This window comes from Leucoraja erinacea, chromosome 40 (genome assembly GCF_028641065.1).
Source record: "Leucoraja erinacea ecotype New England chromosome 40, Leri_hhj_1, whole genome shotgun sequence".
Taxonomy (NCBI): Eukaryota; Metazoa; Chordata; class Chondrichthyes; order Rajiformes; family Rajidae; genus Leucoraja; species Leucoraja erinaceus.
Window position 1 is genome coordinate 7,609,083 of NC_073416.1, and position 16,154 is coordinate 7,625,236.

The following is a 16,154-nucleotide window of genomic DNA, read 5'->3' on the forward strand; positions in this document are numbered from 1 at the left end:
GGCCTGCATGTGACAACTGGTTGACTCTTGGTTTAGGACAATTAAATGCTGTTAGTTAGAAACAAAAGTTAGAAAAAGAAAATCAGGGTGAAAGGACAATTTGTAAGGATTGTTGTTTTTTGTTACTAAAAGATAGTTGGCACATCGCTAGGACTGTGTGGATTTTTACATTTTATTTTAAATATTGATAAAAGCGTTTTAAATTTACCTCCATTAGTTTCTATATTAATTTTACTTCAGGGCGCCATAGCAACGGATGACCAAGTTGTCGTCGCTATCTTACGGGGACCAATGGCGCGGCGTCTTGTTGATCGTGACTAACGCGGTCCAGGATTGGACAGGTGGCGAGCGGCGGTGGGAGGAGAAGAGTTTGGCAAGATGGCGGACAGGACGGGGGTAGACATTAGCAAATTGAAGGTACAGGGAGCTGAAACCCAGGCGAGGTTCAGGAGAATCTTTGGGGACAGGATAAGCCGAGGATCGCGAGTCAGGGACTGCATTTAGAAGACGAAGCAGCCGCCAGGCTTCATCTTTTACTTGCTTGTCCTCCCGGAGACGCTACCCGGCGGGGGGGGGGGAGGGAAGGGGAAGGGAGGCTGTTTGCCGCGGTCGATTCCCACCCCTTCCCCCTCTCCCCGCAACTGTCGCTCTGAGGATGGGGGTATTTTTCTGTTTCAAAGTCACCCACCATTACTGCCTCCCGCCCTAACGCTTTAAGCGGCATAAACGTCGTGATGAGGAGCAACACATGGCTCCCACACGGCCTAGTGGACTAATGAACCGTCGGAACCAGGGTCGAGTACACGTCTGTATCCTCATGGGTTACAAGTCGTATCACATGGGATGTAATTCCTGAAGGCGTGGATGGATAAGCTTTTTTTTCAGAAAAAAAATCTGAATCACGTGGAGATATAGTGTTTAAGTTACTGGAGCTGCATCCAGACACCTGGAACATTGATCCCGTGACATGAATTCATCCCACCGTAGCGGCTGGGAGATTTAAATTCAAGTAATTCAATAAATCTGGAATAACCATTCAGTATCAATAATCAGAAAGCTATCTAATTGCCTTGGGGGGGGGGGGACATAATAATGGCCTGCAGTAAGAAAAATCGTATTTCTTACCCATTCTAGGTTATTATGTGATGGCAGACCCAGTAATCTGACTTGTAACAGCCACCTAAATTTGGAAGCAATTCGGGCTGTATAATAAACGTCACCATTTTTTTTAATTGGGGGGTGGCAGGAGCAGGGGAAATGTGCATGGTACAAATAACTGATTGATCCTCAGATTGTGAGGAGCAACGCTGATACAGTTTTGAATAGAGGAAAGTATTTTAAATTATAAAAGGCTGTAACGAGGTGAGTAACAAATGCGTTCTCCTTCAATTGAGGAGTTGAAGGTTCATCAATTTTAAACTTCTGGTAGAAAAATTAACCTCTTCAGAGTTTGAAAATAAAGTAGATGAGACAAACTATTGTATAATGAGGGCATAGGATTATTTTTTTTGATACAAGGGTATGGGGAAACAGTAGGGAAACTGTATTTTAAGGGAAACTGGATGAATCTAAGCCTCCACAATTCCAACCTTTGTTTTCACTTTATTTTAGTTGACTGAACTGAGACAAGAATGTGTTTCGAGAGGACTAGATTCTAAAGGAAACAAACAGGATCTCATCCAGAGACTGCAGGCTTACCTGGAAGAACATGGTAACATTTTAATTACTATTTATACTACATATACCCCAAGTTATAAAGCTTGTTCAACATTTCTAATTTAATCTAGAATGTACTTATGGCAGATTGTGAATTATTTCTCGTTAACCAGACAATGAACTTGCAAACAACGTCCATTGAGTTGTTAAGTGTAATCTAAATTAATTCTAAATCATACACTTTGATCGCTATAAAAGGTGACAGCATTAGCAGTAGTTGATCAAACTGCTCAATCTGTACCCTTCCAAGTTATACTATCATATGATTTCTTCCTGTCACTAATTTATGTTTGAAAACTCACGATTTAATGGTTTTGCCTTCAGTGTAATTTTGTTCCAGTTTCTTTAAGCATATGCTTACTGATGTATTAAAAAAAATCTCTTTAAATGTAGCCCATGTATCTAATTATCCTTTCCACAATGTTCTCAAGTCAGATTCTCTGATGAACATTTGGTGCTATATATTGTGTAAGTCGTTTTTTTAAGGATTGCTTGGGTAATGAGTACACAGTGGGAAACAAACAAGCAAATTCATGATTTTTAAGTCAAGAATGATTAGAATTGGACTTTAAGGTTTTTAAGTTAATGAATTCAAAGTTTATGGCATCCCTTGTCAATCAGATGCTGTGACAGGATGGGATGTTTTGCATGTATTTGTTAAAGTGAGCCAAATGGGTACCTTATTTTTATTTGCGTCATGCATTGTATGTTGTCACGGACTCTTGCAGCTCATCCCTGTTCAAAGTCACTATTTTAGTTGTGCGGTGGAAGAGTGCGTATTTTCTCGTCAATCTGTTCAAAAGACCTAGTTGAAACCATAGTCTTCTTCATGTGGATTTCTACTTCATTTTTTCATTATGGCCTAGACAATATATGTGAGTTTTATATGTTGTAATAAAAATAATGTTAAAATGATGGTCACTATCCTTTAAAATGCATTTAATTGCAATGTGGTTTAAAACAATAATTAAATTGATATTTATATCGTTTGTGGCTTCTGTACTGAGTCAGCTGATGTTGGCCATATAAATAGTTGGATATTCGAACAAAACTTAAAAATAACGGAAAAGCTCACCACTTCAGACAGACTGCACATGGAGAGCAGGGAAAAGTTACATTATGAGCGCACATGTCTGTTTTGTGCTTCTGGGTTAGAGTAGAGAATTAGCATTTATTTTTCATGCACCAGGCTGTGATGCCCCATTTTGGCTGAATAATTCAATAAAACACCAATACAATAGATTATTATCAAGAAACGTAGACAAGCAAGCAGATCTGGTTAACGATTACAAATCTTGAATACATCTAGAAAATATTTCTGTCGTATGCTTTAACAGTGATGTGCAATATATGTCGTATTGTTTACAGTGTACGAGCTTAATCTCATCACACAGCAAATGCAGCATATAAGGGGAGGGGGCTGAAGATATTTTGTTGTGAAGTATGTGCTCTTTAACCCTAATTCTAGGGAAAGCTCTTTATTTTATGCTGCGCTTCCTTTTAAACTACAATATTCTAATACTTTCTAGAGCTTGACCTTCAATAGAGTGACTGAATATGTAGGTAATTAGCTGTTAAATCTAGTTCTTCTGTGAGATCAAACTAGTAATGGTCCTGTTTAAATATGCTACTTTCTGTTGCAGCTGAGGAAGAAGTGAATGAAGAAGATGTTCTAGCTGAAGATACAGAGGTAGATATCATCTCAGTGTATCGTTGCTCACTGGAATGTTGTGGCATCAACGTTAAAACACTTAGTTAAAGCTATCTTTGTCTAGTTCTACATATGGCAATTCACATTTGGGGTTCTGCGTGACTCTTTTTATTGATGGTACTGGGTTTGTGGAGATGAGCAAGTCAACTTGTCTGCAGTCATGACCTATTGGGTCTGTTTTATGTTTCTTAAATAGAATATCATTGAAACAATATTCTTGGGCCTTAAGGGAGATGCCGAGAAAGCCTTGGGCTGGGGTGCAATGAGAGCAATCTCGGGCTAAGGGATTGAACTCGGCTGCAGAGTAATTTCTTCACCCAGTGTTGGGAATCTTTAAGTTCTTCACCCATGAGATTTGAATGCTCAATCGTTAAGTATGTTTGAGGAATAAAAACACTACTTTGAGTTGACCTCTCTCCTGCCACTATTCATGGAGCACAGTCAAAATAGTGGAAATTCTGGAGATGTGATGGCGCATGTGACTGATTACATATTTGCATTATGAGATTTGGCATTGGAGGCAACATCGTGTTGGGTGATAGGCTGAGATTTATGGGTTTGTATACGTTATTCAAAAAGGTTCATCAAACTTATTGACTATTAGATCTCTGGGGAAAATTAGATAACAGTATCTAAATCCTTGGCTGAGTGTTGAGAATGTGTGTTGCCTTGAAATTACCAAGTTTAACATATCGCTTTGCACTGTATTCTTGATTAGAGTCACACATCGTAGAAACAGACCCTTTGGACAACTTGCCCCAGCTGACCAACATGCACCATCTACACTAGTCCCACCTATCCGTATTTGGCCCATATCCCTCTAAGCCATTCCTATTCATGTATCTGTCCAAATGTATTTTAAATCGTGTTATACTATGTGCCTCAACTACTTCACTCTTTGTGTGGAAAAAGTTGCCCCTCAGTTTCCTATTAAATCTTTCCCCTCTCACTGTAAACTGATGTTGCCTGGTACTTGATTCCCCTACTCTTGATAAAAGACTCTGTGCATTCACCCTATCTATTCCTCTCATGATCTTGTACACCTTTTTAAGGCGGAGCGAGAGAGAGAGGTAGATAGTATGGGTGTCAGGGGTTATAGGGAGAAGGCAGGAGCGTGGGGTTAGGAGGGAGAGAGAGGTCAGCCATGATTGAATGGTGGAGTTGGCTTGATGGGCCGAATGGCCCAATTCTGCTCCTATCTCTGGTAACACCTCTATAAGATCACCTCTCATCCTCCTGCCCTCTTAAGTAGTACAGTCCTAGCCTGTTCAACCTCTCCCTATAGTTCAGGCCCTCGAGTCCTGGCAACATCCTTGTAAACCTACTATCCACTATTTCCTGCTTAACAGTGTCCGTCATATAGCAGGGTGACCAAAACTGAACACTTATTCCAAATGTGGCCTAACGTCTTGTACAACTTTAACATAACATCCCAACTTCTATACTCAGATTAGTTAGAAGAATTTATACTTTAAAACAGGGCATTTTCATAGCTGATCAAAATCTCAGTCTTGTATAACAGGAAAAATGCCTTTAAGAAAATAAAAGCAAGCTCCAGTTATTTGGTTATTTAGCAAAGTTATGGAATATGGGATATTGGTGTGAGTGCTGAGCAGTTTTAGTGCATCATATTCTGGGAAGGATGTGGCAATTGAAGGAGTGCAGCAAATTTTCATGCGGACACTGCAGAATACGGGGATATTTGGAAGAAGAACAGTTTAAATTTGAAGGTACACAAAATTGCTGGAGAAACTCAGCGGGTGCAGCAGCATCTATGGAGCGAAGGAAATAGGCAACGTTTCGGGCCGGAACCCTTCTTCAGACTGATGGGGGGTGGGAGGGGAGAAGGAAGGAAAAAGGGGAGGAGGAGGAGCCCGAGGGCGGGGGGATGGGAGGAGACAGCTCGAGGGTTAAGGAAGGGGAGAAGACAGCAAGGGCTAGCAAAATTGGGAGAATTCAACATTCATGCCATCAGTATGCAAGCTGCCCAGGCGGAATATGAGGTGCTGTTCCTCCAATTTACGGTGTTGCTCACTCTGGCATTGGAGGAGACACAGGACAGAGAGGTCGGATTGGGAATGGGAGGGGGAGTTGAAGTGCTGAGCCACCGGGAGTTCAAGTAGGTTATTGCGGACTGAGCGGAGGTGTTCGGCGAAACGATCGCCCAAATGCCGCTTAATCTCCCCAATGTAAATCAGCTGACATCTAGAGCAGCGGATGCAGTAGATGAGGTTGGAGGAGATACAGGTGAACCTTTGTCGCACCTGGAACGACTGCTTGGGACCTTGAATGGAGTTGAGGGGGGAGGTGAAGGGACAGGTGTTGCATTTCTTGCGGTTGCAACGGAAAGTGCCCGGGGAGGGGGTGGTACGGGAGGGAAGGGAAGAATTGACAAGGGAGTTGCGGAGGGAGCGGTATTTGCGGAAGGCAGACATTGGGGGAGATGGGAAGATGTGGCGAGTGGTGGGGTCACGTTGGAGGTGGCGGAAATGGCGGAGGATTATGTGTTGTATTTGCCGGCTGGTGGGGTGAAAGGTGAGGACCAGGGGGGCTCTGCCCTTGTTGCGAGTGCGGGGATGGGGAGAGAGAGCAGTGTTGCGGGGTATGGATGAGACCCTGGTGCGAGCCTCATCTATGGTGGCGGAGGAGAATCCCCGTTCCCTGAAGAACGAGGACATTTCCGATGCCCTGGTATGGGATGTCTCATCCTGGGAACAGATGCGGCGTAGGCGGAGGAATTGGGAGTAGGGGTTGGAGTCTTTGCAGGGGGCAGGGTGGTGAGACGTGTAATCCAGATAGCCATGTGAGTCAGTTGGTTTGGAGTGCATGTCGGTCAGGAGTCTGTCCCCTGCGATGGAGATGGTGAGGTCAAAGAATGGTAGGGAAGTGTGGGAAATGGTCCAGGTGTATTGGAGTGCCGGATGGAAGTTGGTGGTGAAGTGGATGAAGTCAGTCAGTTGTGTAGGTGCAGGAGGTGGCCCAAAAGCAGTTGTCAATGTAACGGAGGTAGAGGTCGGGGATGGGGCCCTGGTACGTATTGAACAAGGATTGTTCAACATACCCGACAAAGAGGCAGGCGTAGCTGGGGCCCATGCGTGTGCCCATAGCTACGCCTTGTGTTTGGAGGAAATGGGAGGAGTCAAATGTAAAGTTGTTGAGGGTGAGGACCAACTCCGCTAGGCGGAGGAGAGTGTCAGTGGCTGGGTATAGGTTGCTCCTCTGGTCGAGGAAGAACCGGAGGGCTTTGAGGCCATCCTGGGGGGGGATGGAGGTGTAGAGTGACTGGACATCCATGGTGAAGATGAGGGGGTGAGGGCCTAGAGAGTGGAATGCATGGAGGCGGCGGAGAGTGTCTGAGGTGTCCAGAACATAGGTGGGAAGGGATTTGACCAAGGGGGATAGGATGGAGTCAAGGTATGTGGAGATGATTTGGTGGGGCACGAACAGGCAGAGACAATGGGTCTGCCGGGAGAGCCGGGTTTGTGGATTTTGGGGAGAAGGTAAAAACGGGCCGTGCGGGGCTGGGGAACGATGAGGTTGGAAGCTTGGTCGGGCAGGGCGTGGGAATTGATGAAGTCGGTGATGGTGCTAGATATGGTAGCCTGGTGCTCGTCAGTCTGGTCATGGTCCAAGGGTAAGTAGGAGGAGGTGTCCGAGAGTTGGCGCGTGGCCTCAGCTTTATAGAGATCGGTTTCTCCAGCAATTTTGTGTACCTTCGACCTTCCAGCATCTGCAGTTCCTTCTTGAGCAGTTTAAATTTGGTATGTTTTTGTATGTTTAGGAGTATAATCGCTAGCGAAATGGGAAAAATGTCGGCGTTTTTGGAGGAGAGCTGGGCAGCAGCGGCCGTTATGGTCGCTGGGCAGCAGTGGCCGTTATGGTCGCTGGCCAGTGGGAGGCGAATAAATTAGTTAGTGGGTGGGGGGGGGAGGGTTTTATTAAAAATGTGTACAGAAAAAATGACTAAATTTATTGAGTGGATGAGCGAATGTATTTTGGTGGAGTAACGAATGGCTTTGGTGGAGTAACGAATCAATAGCCAAAAAATATATACGCACACACGTATATAGATAACTAGAGATATTTGTCTATCAAAGGTGATTATGTGGAATAAATACACTACTTTGAGTTGACCTCTCTCCTGCCACTATTCATGGAGAACAGTCAAAATATTGGAAATTCTGGAGATGTGATGGAGCATGATGTTTCTGCATCTCTCATGTTAGCCACTGGAAAACAGTATGCATTGGCATTTTTACCCTGAACTCCTATGTTTCAGCAAAGACTAAAGTGTTTGTTGTTTTAATTGTAGAGTATAAATACTTCTTTCTTGAAAACATTGATGTTCTTCACTTCACACAGGAAGAGGAACAGCAGCAGAAAGCTGAGCCAGAAGTTGAAGGTCAAACTGTTGCTGCCAAGGAACCAGAAGAGTAAATATTACTAATTTCAGTTTTGCATTATTTTGCTGTGTAACTTTATATACAGAGAGTTGGAATTGTGCTGATAAACTACACATTCTGCTCACATTTTTGATACAGTTTCTTAGGAAAAATTATGTTTTCTGATTTGACCTGGCAAGTGTTGATTTGCAGTTCTGGCCATTGAGTACCTCTTTGCAAAAGCAGCTAGCTAGTCTTGTTGGAAATCAAACGTGCACTTGTGCTAGCGCTGAATGTAATGGGAAGATATTGTTCATAACTTAAATATTTTCAATGCAAGGTGGAAATAATCTTATTGGCTATTGTTGGGTGTTGAATATTTGATGTTTCAAGTTTTACTGCTAAATTAGGCTTACCAAAATTGTTTTGTCTTTCAGCCTACAATCAATCTTAATTCTGCTCTAAGATGCTACTTTAAGATTAATGAGGAGTGTGCTACATGTATTGTCCTCAACATTGCTCTTTATAGGTTGATTAACCTGTACATTAGATGCAGTATTTTCCCCAAAGTAGGGTTAGCCAGATAATATGGGTTAAAGGTGAGAGGGAAAAGAATAGGTGCTTGAGGGGGCAATTTTATTCTCGCAGATGGTGGTGGGTATATGGAATGAGCTACCAGAGGAGATGGTTGAGGCAGGTGCTAGAGACAACATTTAAAATACATTTGGACAGGTACTTGGGTAAGAAAGGAGGGATATGGACCAAAATTCTCGCATGCATTTGAGAATAGTGTAGATGGGGCAACTTGGTCGGCATGGACATGTTTGGCGAAAGGGCCTGTTTCCATGCTGTATGACCCTAAAGATCACTAGTGATGTCTCGGAGGGAGAACAAGGAGGGAAGAGACGGAGACTAAGACTTTGCCTTCATCACAGTGGTGGTGAACTCACAGTGCTTGGTGAACTCACTGTGGTGGATGTTTAATTTGTGTTTATTGTATGTTTTGTTTTTATTGGTTCTGTGTATGACTGCAGGCAACATAATTTCGTTCAGACCGAAAGGTCTGAATGATAATAAAGGAATCTAATTCTAATTTTCTGGTTGTCCACCTCATACTCTGACCTACTGTGTAGCAATAATTTTGGAATGGTGATCCAGCGTGGATTTCAAACTGGGTCATTTGAATGTGAATCATTGTCCAATTCCTAGAACTCTTGCCTTGATGAATGAGTGACATTTTTGGATCTGGTGCAAGATTTTTTGCAAATTATAATCTACCACTTTTTCTTAATTTAAAAACGGTCTCTTCTTGGGTGGGGAAAGGGGAGGAGGAGGAGGGTCATTGCTATTTAAAATGAATATCAGATGTTTTTGATTTCCCTATTCTAAAAGTGTTTATTTTTCAGAACTGCAGCAAAGAAGTTGGTTAAAATAGTGGGACCAATGACAGAAAGCGAGGTGAGTATCAAGGTACTTTTGCAAATTTCCCTGACTTTGTGTTTTACTTGCACTAATAATAATTTTTACGACTGTATGTCTTGTAGATATTTGGTAACCACAATTAAATGTTTAATCTAACAATATAACTATTCCTAGTATCCATTTATTATTTGAACATACTTTTCACTCTTTTGTACCTTTAATAACTGGGGTTGCTGGCACAGTCTCCACCACTTGCAGCTGGTGTGTTCATGTGAGTGTGATTTGCCTATTACATGATGACTTGTATAACCCGTATGTGGGTTGTGTTTGTGATGCAATAGGTTGAGGTACATTGCTGATGAGTCGCAACAGAGGTTTTCAGCATAACTTTCGCACAGCTGCAGCATGCCCATGGCCTTACCAGTGCTCTTTGTGGTATGTGCAGGACCCATCCACCCGCATTCCTTTTGTTCACTGATATTTCTGAATTTGAATACAAAAATAAGAGTGTATTGGGGGGGCATAACTCTGGTTGCCAACAGTTTAATAACATTGTTGAGCTCTGGACAAAGGCAGAAACGTATAGCAGTGCTGACTCCAGTGGACTCCTGCAGCATCTAAAAGGAGCACTAAACGTAGGCGAGTGGCTGTGTTAATATCTGGACAGTGTAACCAGATAGTTAAGAGTGAAAGTATGGACAAGGGCTGCAGGTAAGTGTGACAAATCTAGACACTGGCAGAAGAGTATAAGTGCTAAATTCTGCACAATGGCAGCACTAAATTCTAGTCAATTTAGTGGCAGATTATAGAATCATTAAATTCTATAACCATAGTAGCATTAAAGTCTGTGCACTTGTTGCAATTAACCTCGGCACAGGTAAGAGACTACTACAGCTGATCATTAGATAACTGCAGTACATTATAGCAGTATTAATCTCTGTACATTGGCTGCTTATAATGACGCTAAACTGGGCAGCGGTGGCGGCAGAACGAAACAATGCTGAACGTGGCCGTGGCAGAATGAAATGCTAAACTAGACACTGGCGGCTCTGACAAAAATGGCACTAAACTGAGCAGCAAGCAGCAATTTATAATGGCACAAAACTGGGTAGTAACGGCTCGGCAAAATGGTCAACAGTGGCTCGGAACAAAATGGCGCTAAACTGGGCATTGGCAGTGCTTTATAACGGCACTAAACTGGACATTGGCGGAGGTTTATAATGGCACTAGCAGCTCCGAATTAAATAGCGTTAAATTGCGCAGTGGCGGCTCAGAGCAAAATGATGCTAAACTGGCTAGTGGCGGCTCAGAACGAAATGGCGCTACATTGGGCAGTGGTGGCACCGGTCTATAATTACACTAAACAGTGGCAGTAAATTGGACAATGCGCTAAATTTGTTGGTTGTATTGTGGCAGATTATAGCAATGCTAAAGTCTTATGTGCAAGTGACCACTATCATAACTGTACTAAACTCTGAATGGACGCAGCAGGTAAATATGCTAATTCCTGGTCATTGGCACTAAATTATAATGGCGCTAAACATCATTCTCCCTGCGGCATTGGCTGATTTTGAACTTTTGAGGTTTTAGTTGCATTATTTGAAACCAAATGCAAAGAATTCGTAAGTTTGTCAATTTCCTGTGAACTAGGTTGCAGGTAGGCGAGTACAATTGTTTCTACCCAAAGTAAAATAGAGCATTTAAGATGCTATAACCATCAGTGTTGAATGAGGTTTGGTCAATATAAATTACTGTCTGATAAGTGGCGATTGTTCCAGGTGAGTATCTGTATACCATCATCGGAGGCCTTCCCTCAAGCATATTTAAATATAATAATGGGTGATATTGGAGTTTGATATTGGATACTCTCTTGAGTACAGTAGTTCTGTAAGTAGTTGGGAAGTCTTGGATTGAAGCTTGTGTCTGGTTTTTAAGTGCCATTGTGTAACTCGATTGTGACCCTTGGGTGATCTCAACTTGGAGGGAAAATGACAGCAACAATGGCAATTGTTTTGGCCTAATCTTGACTACTTATTTTGTTTAAAATTACATTTGTACTCCATACACTTGGAGTTACTGTATTGTATAGGATTATTTTACCCCCATAATTTCTTTTTTTTGCTCTCAAAGAACTTGATGTTATTTAATCTTTTTCTTCTCTACATACAGAGGCTAAAGAAAAGAGCAGAGCGCTTCAATGTGCCAGGGACAGCTGAGAGTAAGAAAGCTGCTCGCGCTGCACGGTAATAACTATTGCATAAAATTAAGATTTGCAAATACATTCCAACCTTAAGACTGAAGTGTTGATCTTGTGTTGGGGAATAAATAAAATAAACTTTCAATCAGATTGGCAGTGGAACTGTTGTCATATGTTGTGCATATGTAACCAATACAGAGAGCACCATGCAAGGGTGATGTGAGCAATTATATAGATATTGTCTCGTTCATTGGTGAACAGCAATGGTAAACATACCTGCTTACTTGAATATCTATTTTCGCATTTACTTGTCGCTATTGTCCTTAACTCCAGTTCTTCATTCTCCAGTTTTGCATAGATAATTAGTCTGTAACATAAATAGAAGTGTAAATGAATATGATATTTAGGCAATATGCCATTTTAAATTTATTAGAAGCGGCTAAGAATTAATATAGTGAACACAGAGAATATCACTTGGACAGCATTTGGGGCGGAAGCTTAAAAAAATGAGAATGTATACCAGGATAGAGGTATTACAGCTACAAGGTTAGATTGGAGAAGCTGTTGTTCTAGAAGCAGCGACGGTCAAGGGATTTAATCAGTGTACAAAACTGTTTAGATTAAGTAGAGGGAGAGTGTACTCATTAGTAGTTGCTCCAAGGATCAGGACACATGATTTTAAACTTTGGGCAAAAGGGTCAATGAGTGGGGTGGAAACATTTTAATGCAGAATGGTTATGCTGTGGAACTCGCCACATGTTCAGGTCCTGGTTTGTGTAGCAAGATACAGTGAAAAACTCTTTTGTATACCATCCAAGCAGGTCATTTTGTACATGAGCGCAACAGGCAGTGCAAAATAGATAATTAACAACGTGCAGAATCTGGTGTGACAGCCAGAGAAAATACAGATAAAGGGGGGAAAAGCGCAAGGGCCACATCGCAATAGATTTTAAGATCATGAGTTTGTCCCTAGTACGAGAGATATGTTCAATAGTGTAACGACGGCGAAGCTGTTCCCTGCTGTCATCGACATAGAATAGTCAATCTGGGCTATAAAAATGGAATTGGATAGGAAAAGGCAGAAATATTTTCAGAGCTTTGGGGAAGGAACTGGGGAATAAGGTCAATAACCTTGCTCTGCATGAATTGCTGCGTCCTGTGCTGTTTTAATTCTGATTTGTCCAAACCATTCCAACTATTTGAATTAAAATACTGTCCAGCAGATGGCAGCATTGATGCAGCAATCTGATGTGTTTTTCCCCCAAATGGCCTTTTGGAGCAAGCTGATTCTAACAGTACTTTTTTCTATTCTGCGAATCTAACCATTTTCTTTATTTCTACAACAGATTTGGGCTACCTATTGCAACAAAAGGTAAGTACAAAATCACTGTGTTCCCAAAATTGTAGATGCTATTAAACTTAGAATTTACCTGAGAAAGAAAACCAAGAGCAGCAACATCATCCAACCTTCCCCAAACTTAGTAAACTTGGTGTCAGTGTATTTAAAATAGCAATGTCAGTGACTGGTGGAGGAGAAATAACTAATATTTATAATGCACATTTTTCCCGTCTCAATATATCCAACAAAAGAGATTATTTGCATCAAGATTTAAAAAAAATCTTTCTGTTGGACGTGCATTAAATTGTTTTTCTTGCTGTTGCAATTTAAATTATAATACCCCACGTTATTCCAGCATACTTAACCTATGCAATGCAGTACTTAGTGTCAATGCTACACTAGGCCGTGAAAGACATGACCATACAGTAATCTAGTCAATGTTTGAGCATGCCTTTACTGTTCTCATGCCTTAAAATGTCCAAGTTGATGTGTAAAAATGGGTAATTTTTCTTTTTCAGGTACTGCTGGAAGTACTAAACCTGTGGTGAGTTTATGAATATGCTTCCCATCAGTCCTGTATCTCATTTGTTCTGCATCAGCATTTTTGAGTAATTGATCTATTCCCTCCAAACTGTGTGCTCCTATGGAATCAAATATGGTAACAAATAAATTGTTTTTGGTTTTAAAGTCTTTTGATTTGCTGGAACTAAAGTTGGAAAGAACATTGTCCAGTGTTTAAAATGGCTTCCATTTGGAATAGCTTGCAACCTGTGGTCTAAAGGTGGAGTCCATCATATGCAACAATGCTTTAACCTGAATTGACCTGTATGAGTATATGAATTTACATGTATTTGTAAAAGCACATTATTTACAGTCATATGAATTCCAATATCTATTTCAAATTGATCATAAAGGCCTCTCAGGTTTTTCATCCTTGTTTCATCTCCTGCATTTAATATTTTCCAATCAATATCTCTTGATGTCAAATGTTGTGTGTGTTCCTGTGCAATCCATTGTAAGATCATGCACATTCAAGGCACAGATTAACCATTGTTTTTCATCTCCATGCTTCAATGTCTGACTTATGAATATCAATTTTTTTAATTGTCCCACGATTTGTGGCCATACACTTTATTAACCCTCCTTTTAAAGGTGCATGTTAGTGTATTATAGGTGGTGAAAGCAGGCGTTATTCTGACCATATTGGGAGGGAGAAGTACAATTTAGCTAGACTGCAATACATCAAACTTAAGTATTCTGAGAGATGACTCTTAATTTTCAGATCAGTGCAGAAAAATTGAGAGAGAGGGCTGAAAGATTTGGTATGAATGTTTCGTCACTCTCAATAAAGGTAGGTGCCACCTCTCAATTTAAGATGCAAATTGGGTTTTTTTAGTTGGAACTTATTTTCATGCGAGGGCTGGGAAATGGTTGAGTTGCAATTGTTTTAAACAGATAGGCTTAATTTCCAAATTTTGTTCGCTTTTCCTCCTTTTCATATTGCTTTGTTGTGAAACTAAGGAGGGGATGGGCCCCTTCAGTCACTGAGAAGAAGGCAACTTAAAAACATTATTTGCAAAGAAATGGCACACCTCAACAGGATGTAAATTCCATTTATTATTTTAATGCAATTTGCGCACATTGATTATGAAGAATTGCAGTGGAGGTTCTGGCTAATAGACTTTTGATTACATGCGACCTTTGATTACATGTGTTTGTCTTGATGAGCTTTGAAGGAATTTTGAATGTGTTCGCAACAGATAAGTGTTCTTGGGTCATGGGTCACTTATGAAATCATTCTCGGATATTGATGTTATTTGTGTTACTGAAACCATTCATTATATAATGTATTGTTAAAGCTTTAGAAACCTAATGAGAGAATAAATGAGTAGTGGACCTTTGTTTTATAATGCTGTTGCAGTGCAAAATAGGAACTGAATTTGTCAATCCCCTCTGTTCCATTTAATAATTGGAGGTGTGTTGACTCCTAAGTCCAATTACTCGTTGCTAACCTGAGTCTGTTGTCCTATTGGAATCTAATTAACATTTACAACTGTTGCTGATGCACCTTACAGTTACAATATTTGTTTGAAGGTTTCCAGTGACCAAAATATATTAATAATACCTCAGAAAATATATATTGCACCTAATGTGCATTTTGCAAAGTGCTGGTTGTGGTATTGCTGTTGAGTGTAATGAGTAATGTTGATTTGATGCATGGCAGAAAGGAGGGGATGGAAAAATCTGGCTTGTAGGTTGGAAATCACCTGTTTTTGCCAGACTGACTAATTGTTTAACACCTACTGTCTTTTTTCCAACCAAGTTTAAAAGTTTAATTATCATAAGGTGTTTTAAATTTTGTCCCCATTTAGAGTCCTTGCAGCATGTTGTGAGATAATGACCCGCTTGCTTTATACTGAAACCACACTTCTCTGCATTAAATATCCACGTTGCCATTACTTTTGAAACTACACATATTTCAGCCATCATTCCATTTCGTGCATGCAGTGAATGTAAACTTTTATTATGCAGCACACTTCAATGGGCTCCATCTGTCACCTGCGGTTTTTGCTGCCTTGAGTCCGCAAACAATTTGGCTTTGTGTTAAGAGTACTGCTTGTGCGAGCCACTTCAGGCAACAATATGTTCTTTCTACCCCTTCCTGAGCTCTTGTGGCGCCCTCCGTCAAACCACGCTAGTTGGTGTAATGAGTGTTGACAGCAGGATGAACACCACTGGCAGCTACAAAAATTGTAGCCCAGTGAAGTTGTCATTGTCATTGGCCGTTTGCTGTGCAAAGGGACTGATTGTGATTGACGTGTGCACCGTCTCTTTGTCTGTCCACAGCACTGTATCGATCTGCTTCATCCCACTCCATAACACAATGGTAACAGCTTACAATGCAAACTTGAGGGGCCAGGGATTGAAATATCTAAGCCAATGAACAAAACCTGCCCATCAAAGCTAGGTGTGTGTACAGTCCTGCTTTCCCTCCGGCCTTTTAAATTCCTCCTCAAGACTAATTTTGAAATGAAAAAGATCCTTTCCTCATGGAACTGTCACATGTTTCTTAATGTCTTCCTGTGATAGCCTGAGGTGTCGGCCTCCATGAGATGCTGAACACGTTAAAAATACATTTGTGTAGTTTCGAAAGTGATCGGTAAACTCTGGCAATCCAGTAATATTAAAATGTTCTCTTTATTTGTCTGCATCCAAGGTGCATTCTGTAAAAAAACAATTCTAGTATTTGAATGTGGAGAAAATGGACTTCAACTGCAAGAGAGGCTGACTGTGATTTTGTTTTCTCTCCTTTCCTCTTATGACTTAAGTTTTATTTTTCACTCAATTGCTTTGTTCTGTTTTTATTTACACTGCAAATTGAATCCA

General features: G+C 41.1%; 1 protein-coding gene across 4 annotated transcripts in view; it reads left to right on the forward strand.

The window, feature by feature from the left end:
• The first annotated feature begins 259 nt into the window (after positions 1-259).
• Positions 260-16,154, forward strand: part of sarnp (SAP domain containing ribonucleoprotein) — a 26,888-nt gene continuing 10,993 nt past the window's right edge. Inside the window, exons 1-9 of one of the 4 annotated variants that reach the window (XM_055664533.1) lie at positions 260-417; positions 1,612-1,711; positions 3,360-3,406; positions 7,790-7,860; positions 9,216-9,279; positions 11,401-11,474; positions 12,775-12,800; positions 13,286-13,311; positions 14,050-14,118. In XM_055664533.1, the coding sequence (XP_055520508.1) occupies positions 379-417; positions 1,612-1,711; positions 3,360-3,406; positions 7,790-7,860; positions 9,216-9,279; positions 11,401-11,474; positions 12,775-12,800; positions 13,286-13,311; positions 14,050-14,118 (516 nt within the window). In that variant the 5' untranslated portion in view covers positions 260-378. The remainder of the gene's footprint in view (positions 418-1,611; positions 1,712-3,359; positions 3,407-7,789; positions 7,861-9,215; positions 9,280-11,400; positions 11,475-12,774; positions 12,801-13,285; positions 13,312-14,049; positions 14,119-16,154) is intronic. The other 3 variants (XM_055664534.1, XM_055664536.1, XM_055664537.1) reach the window with 3 other exon arrangements.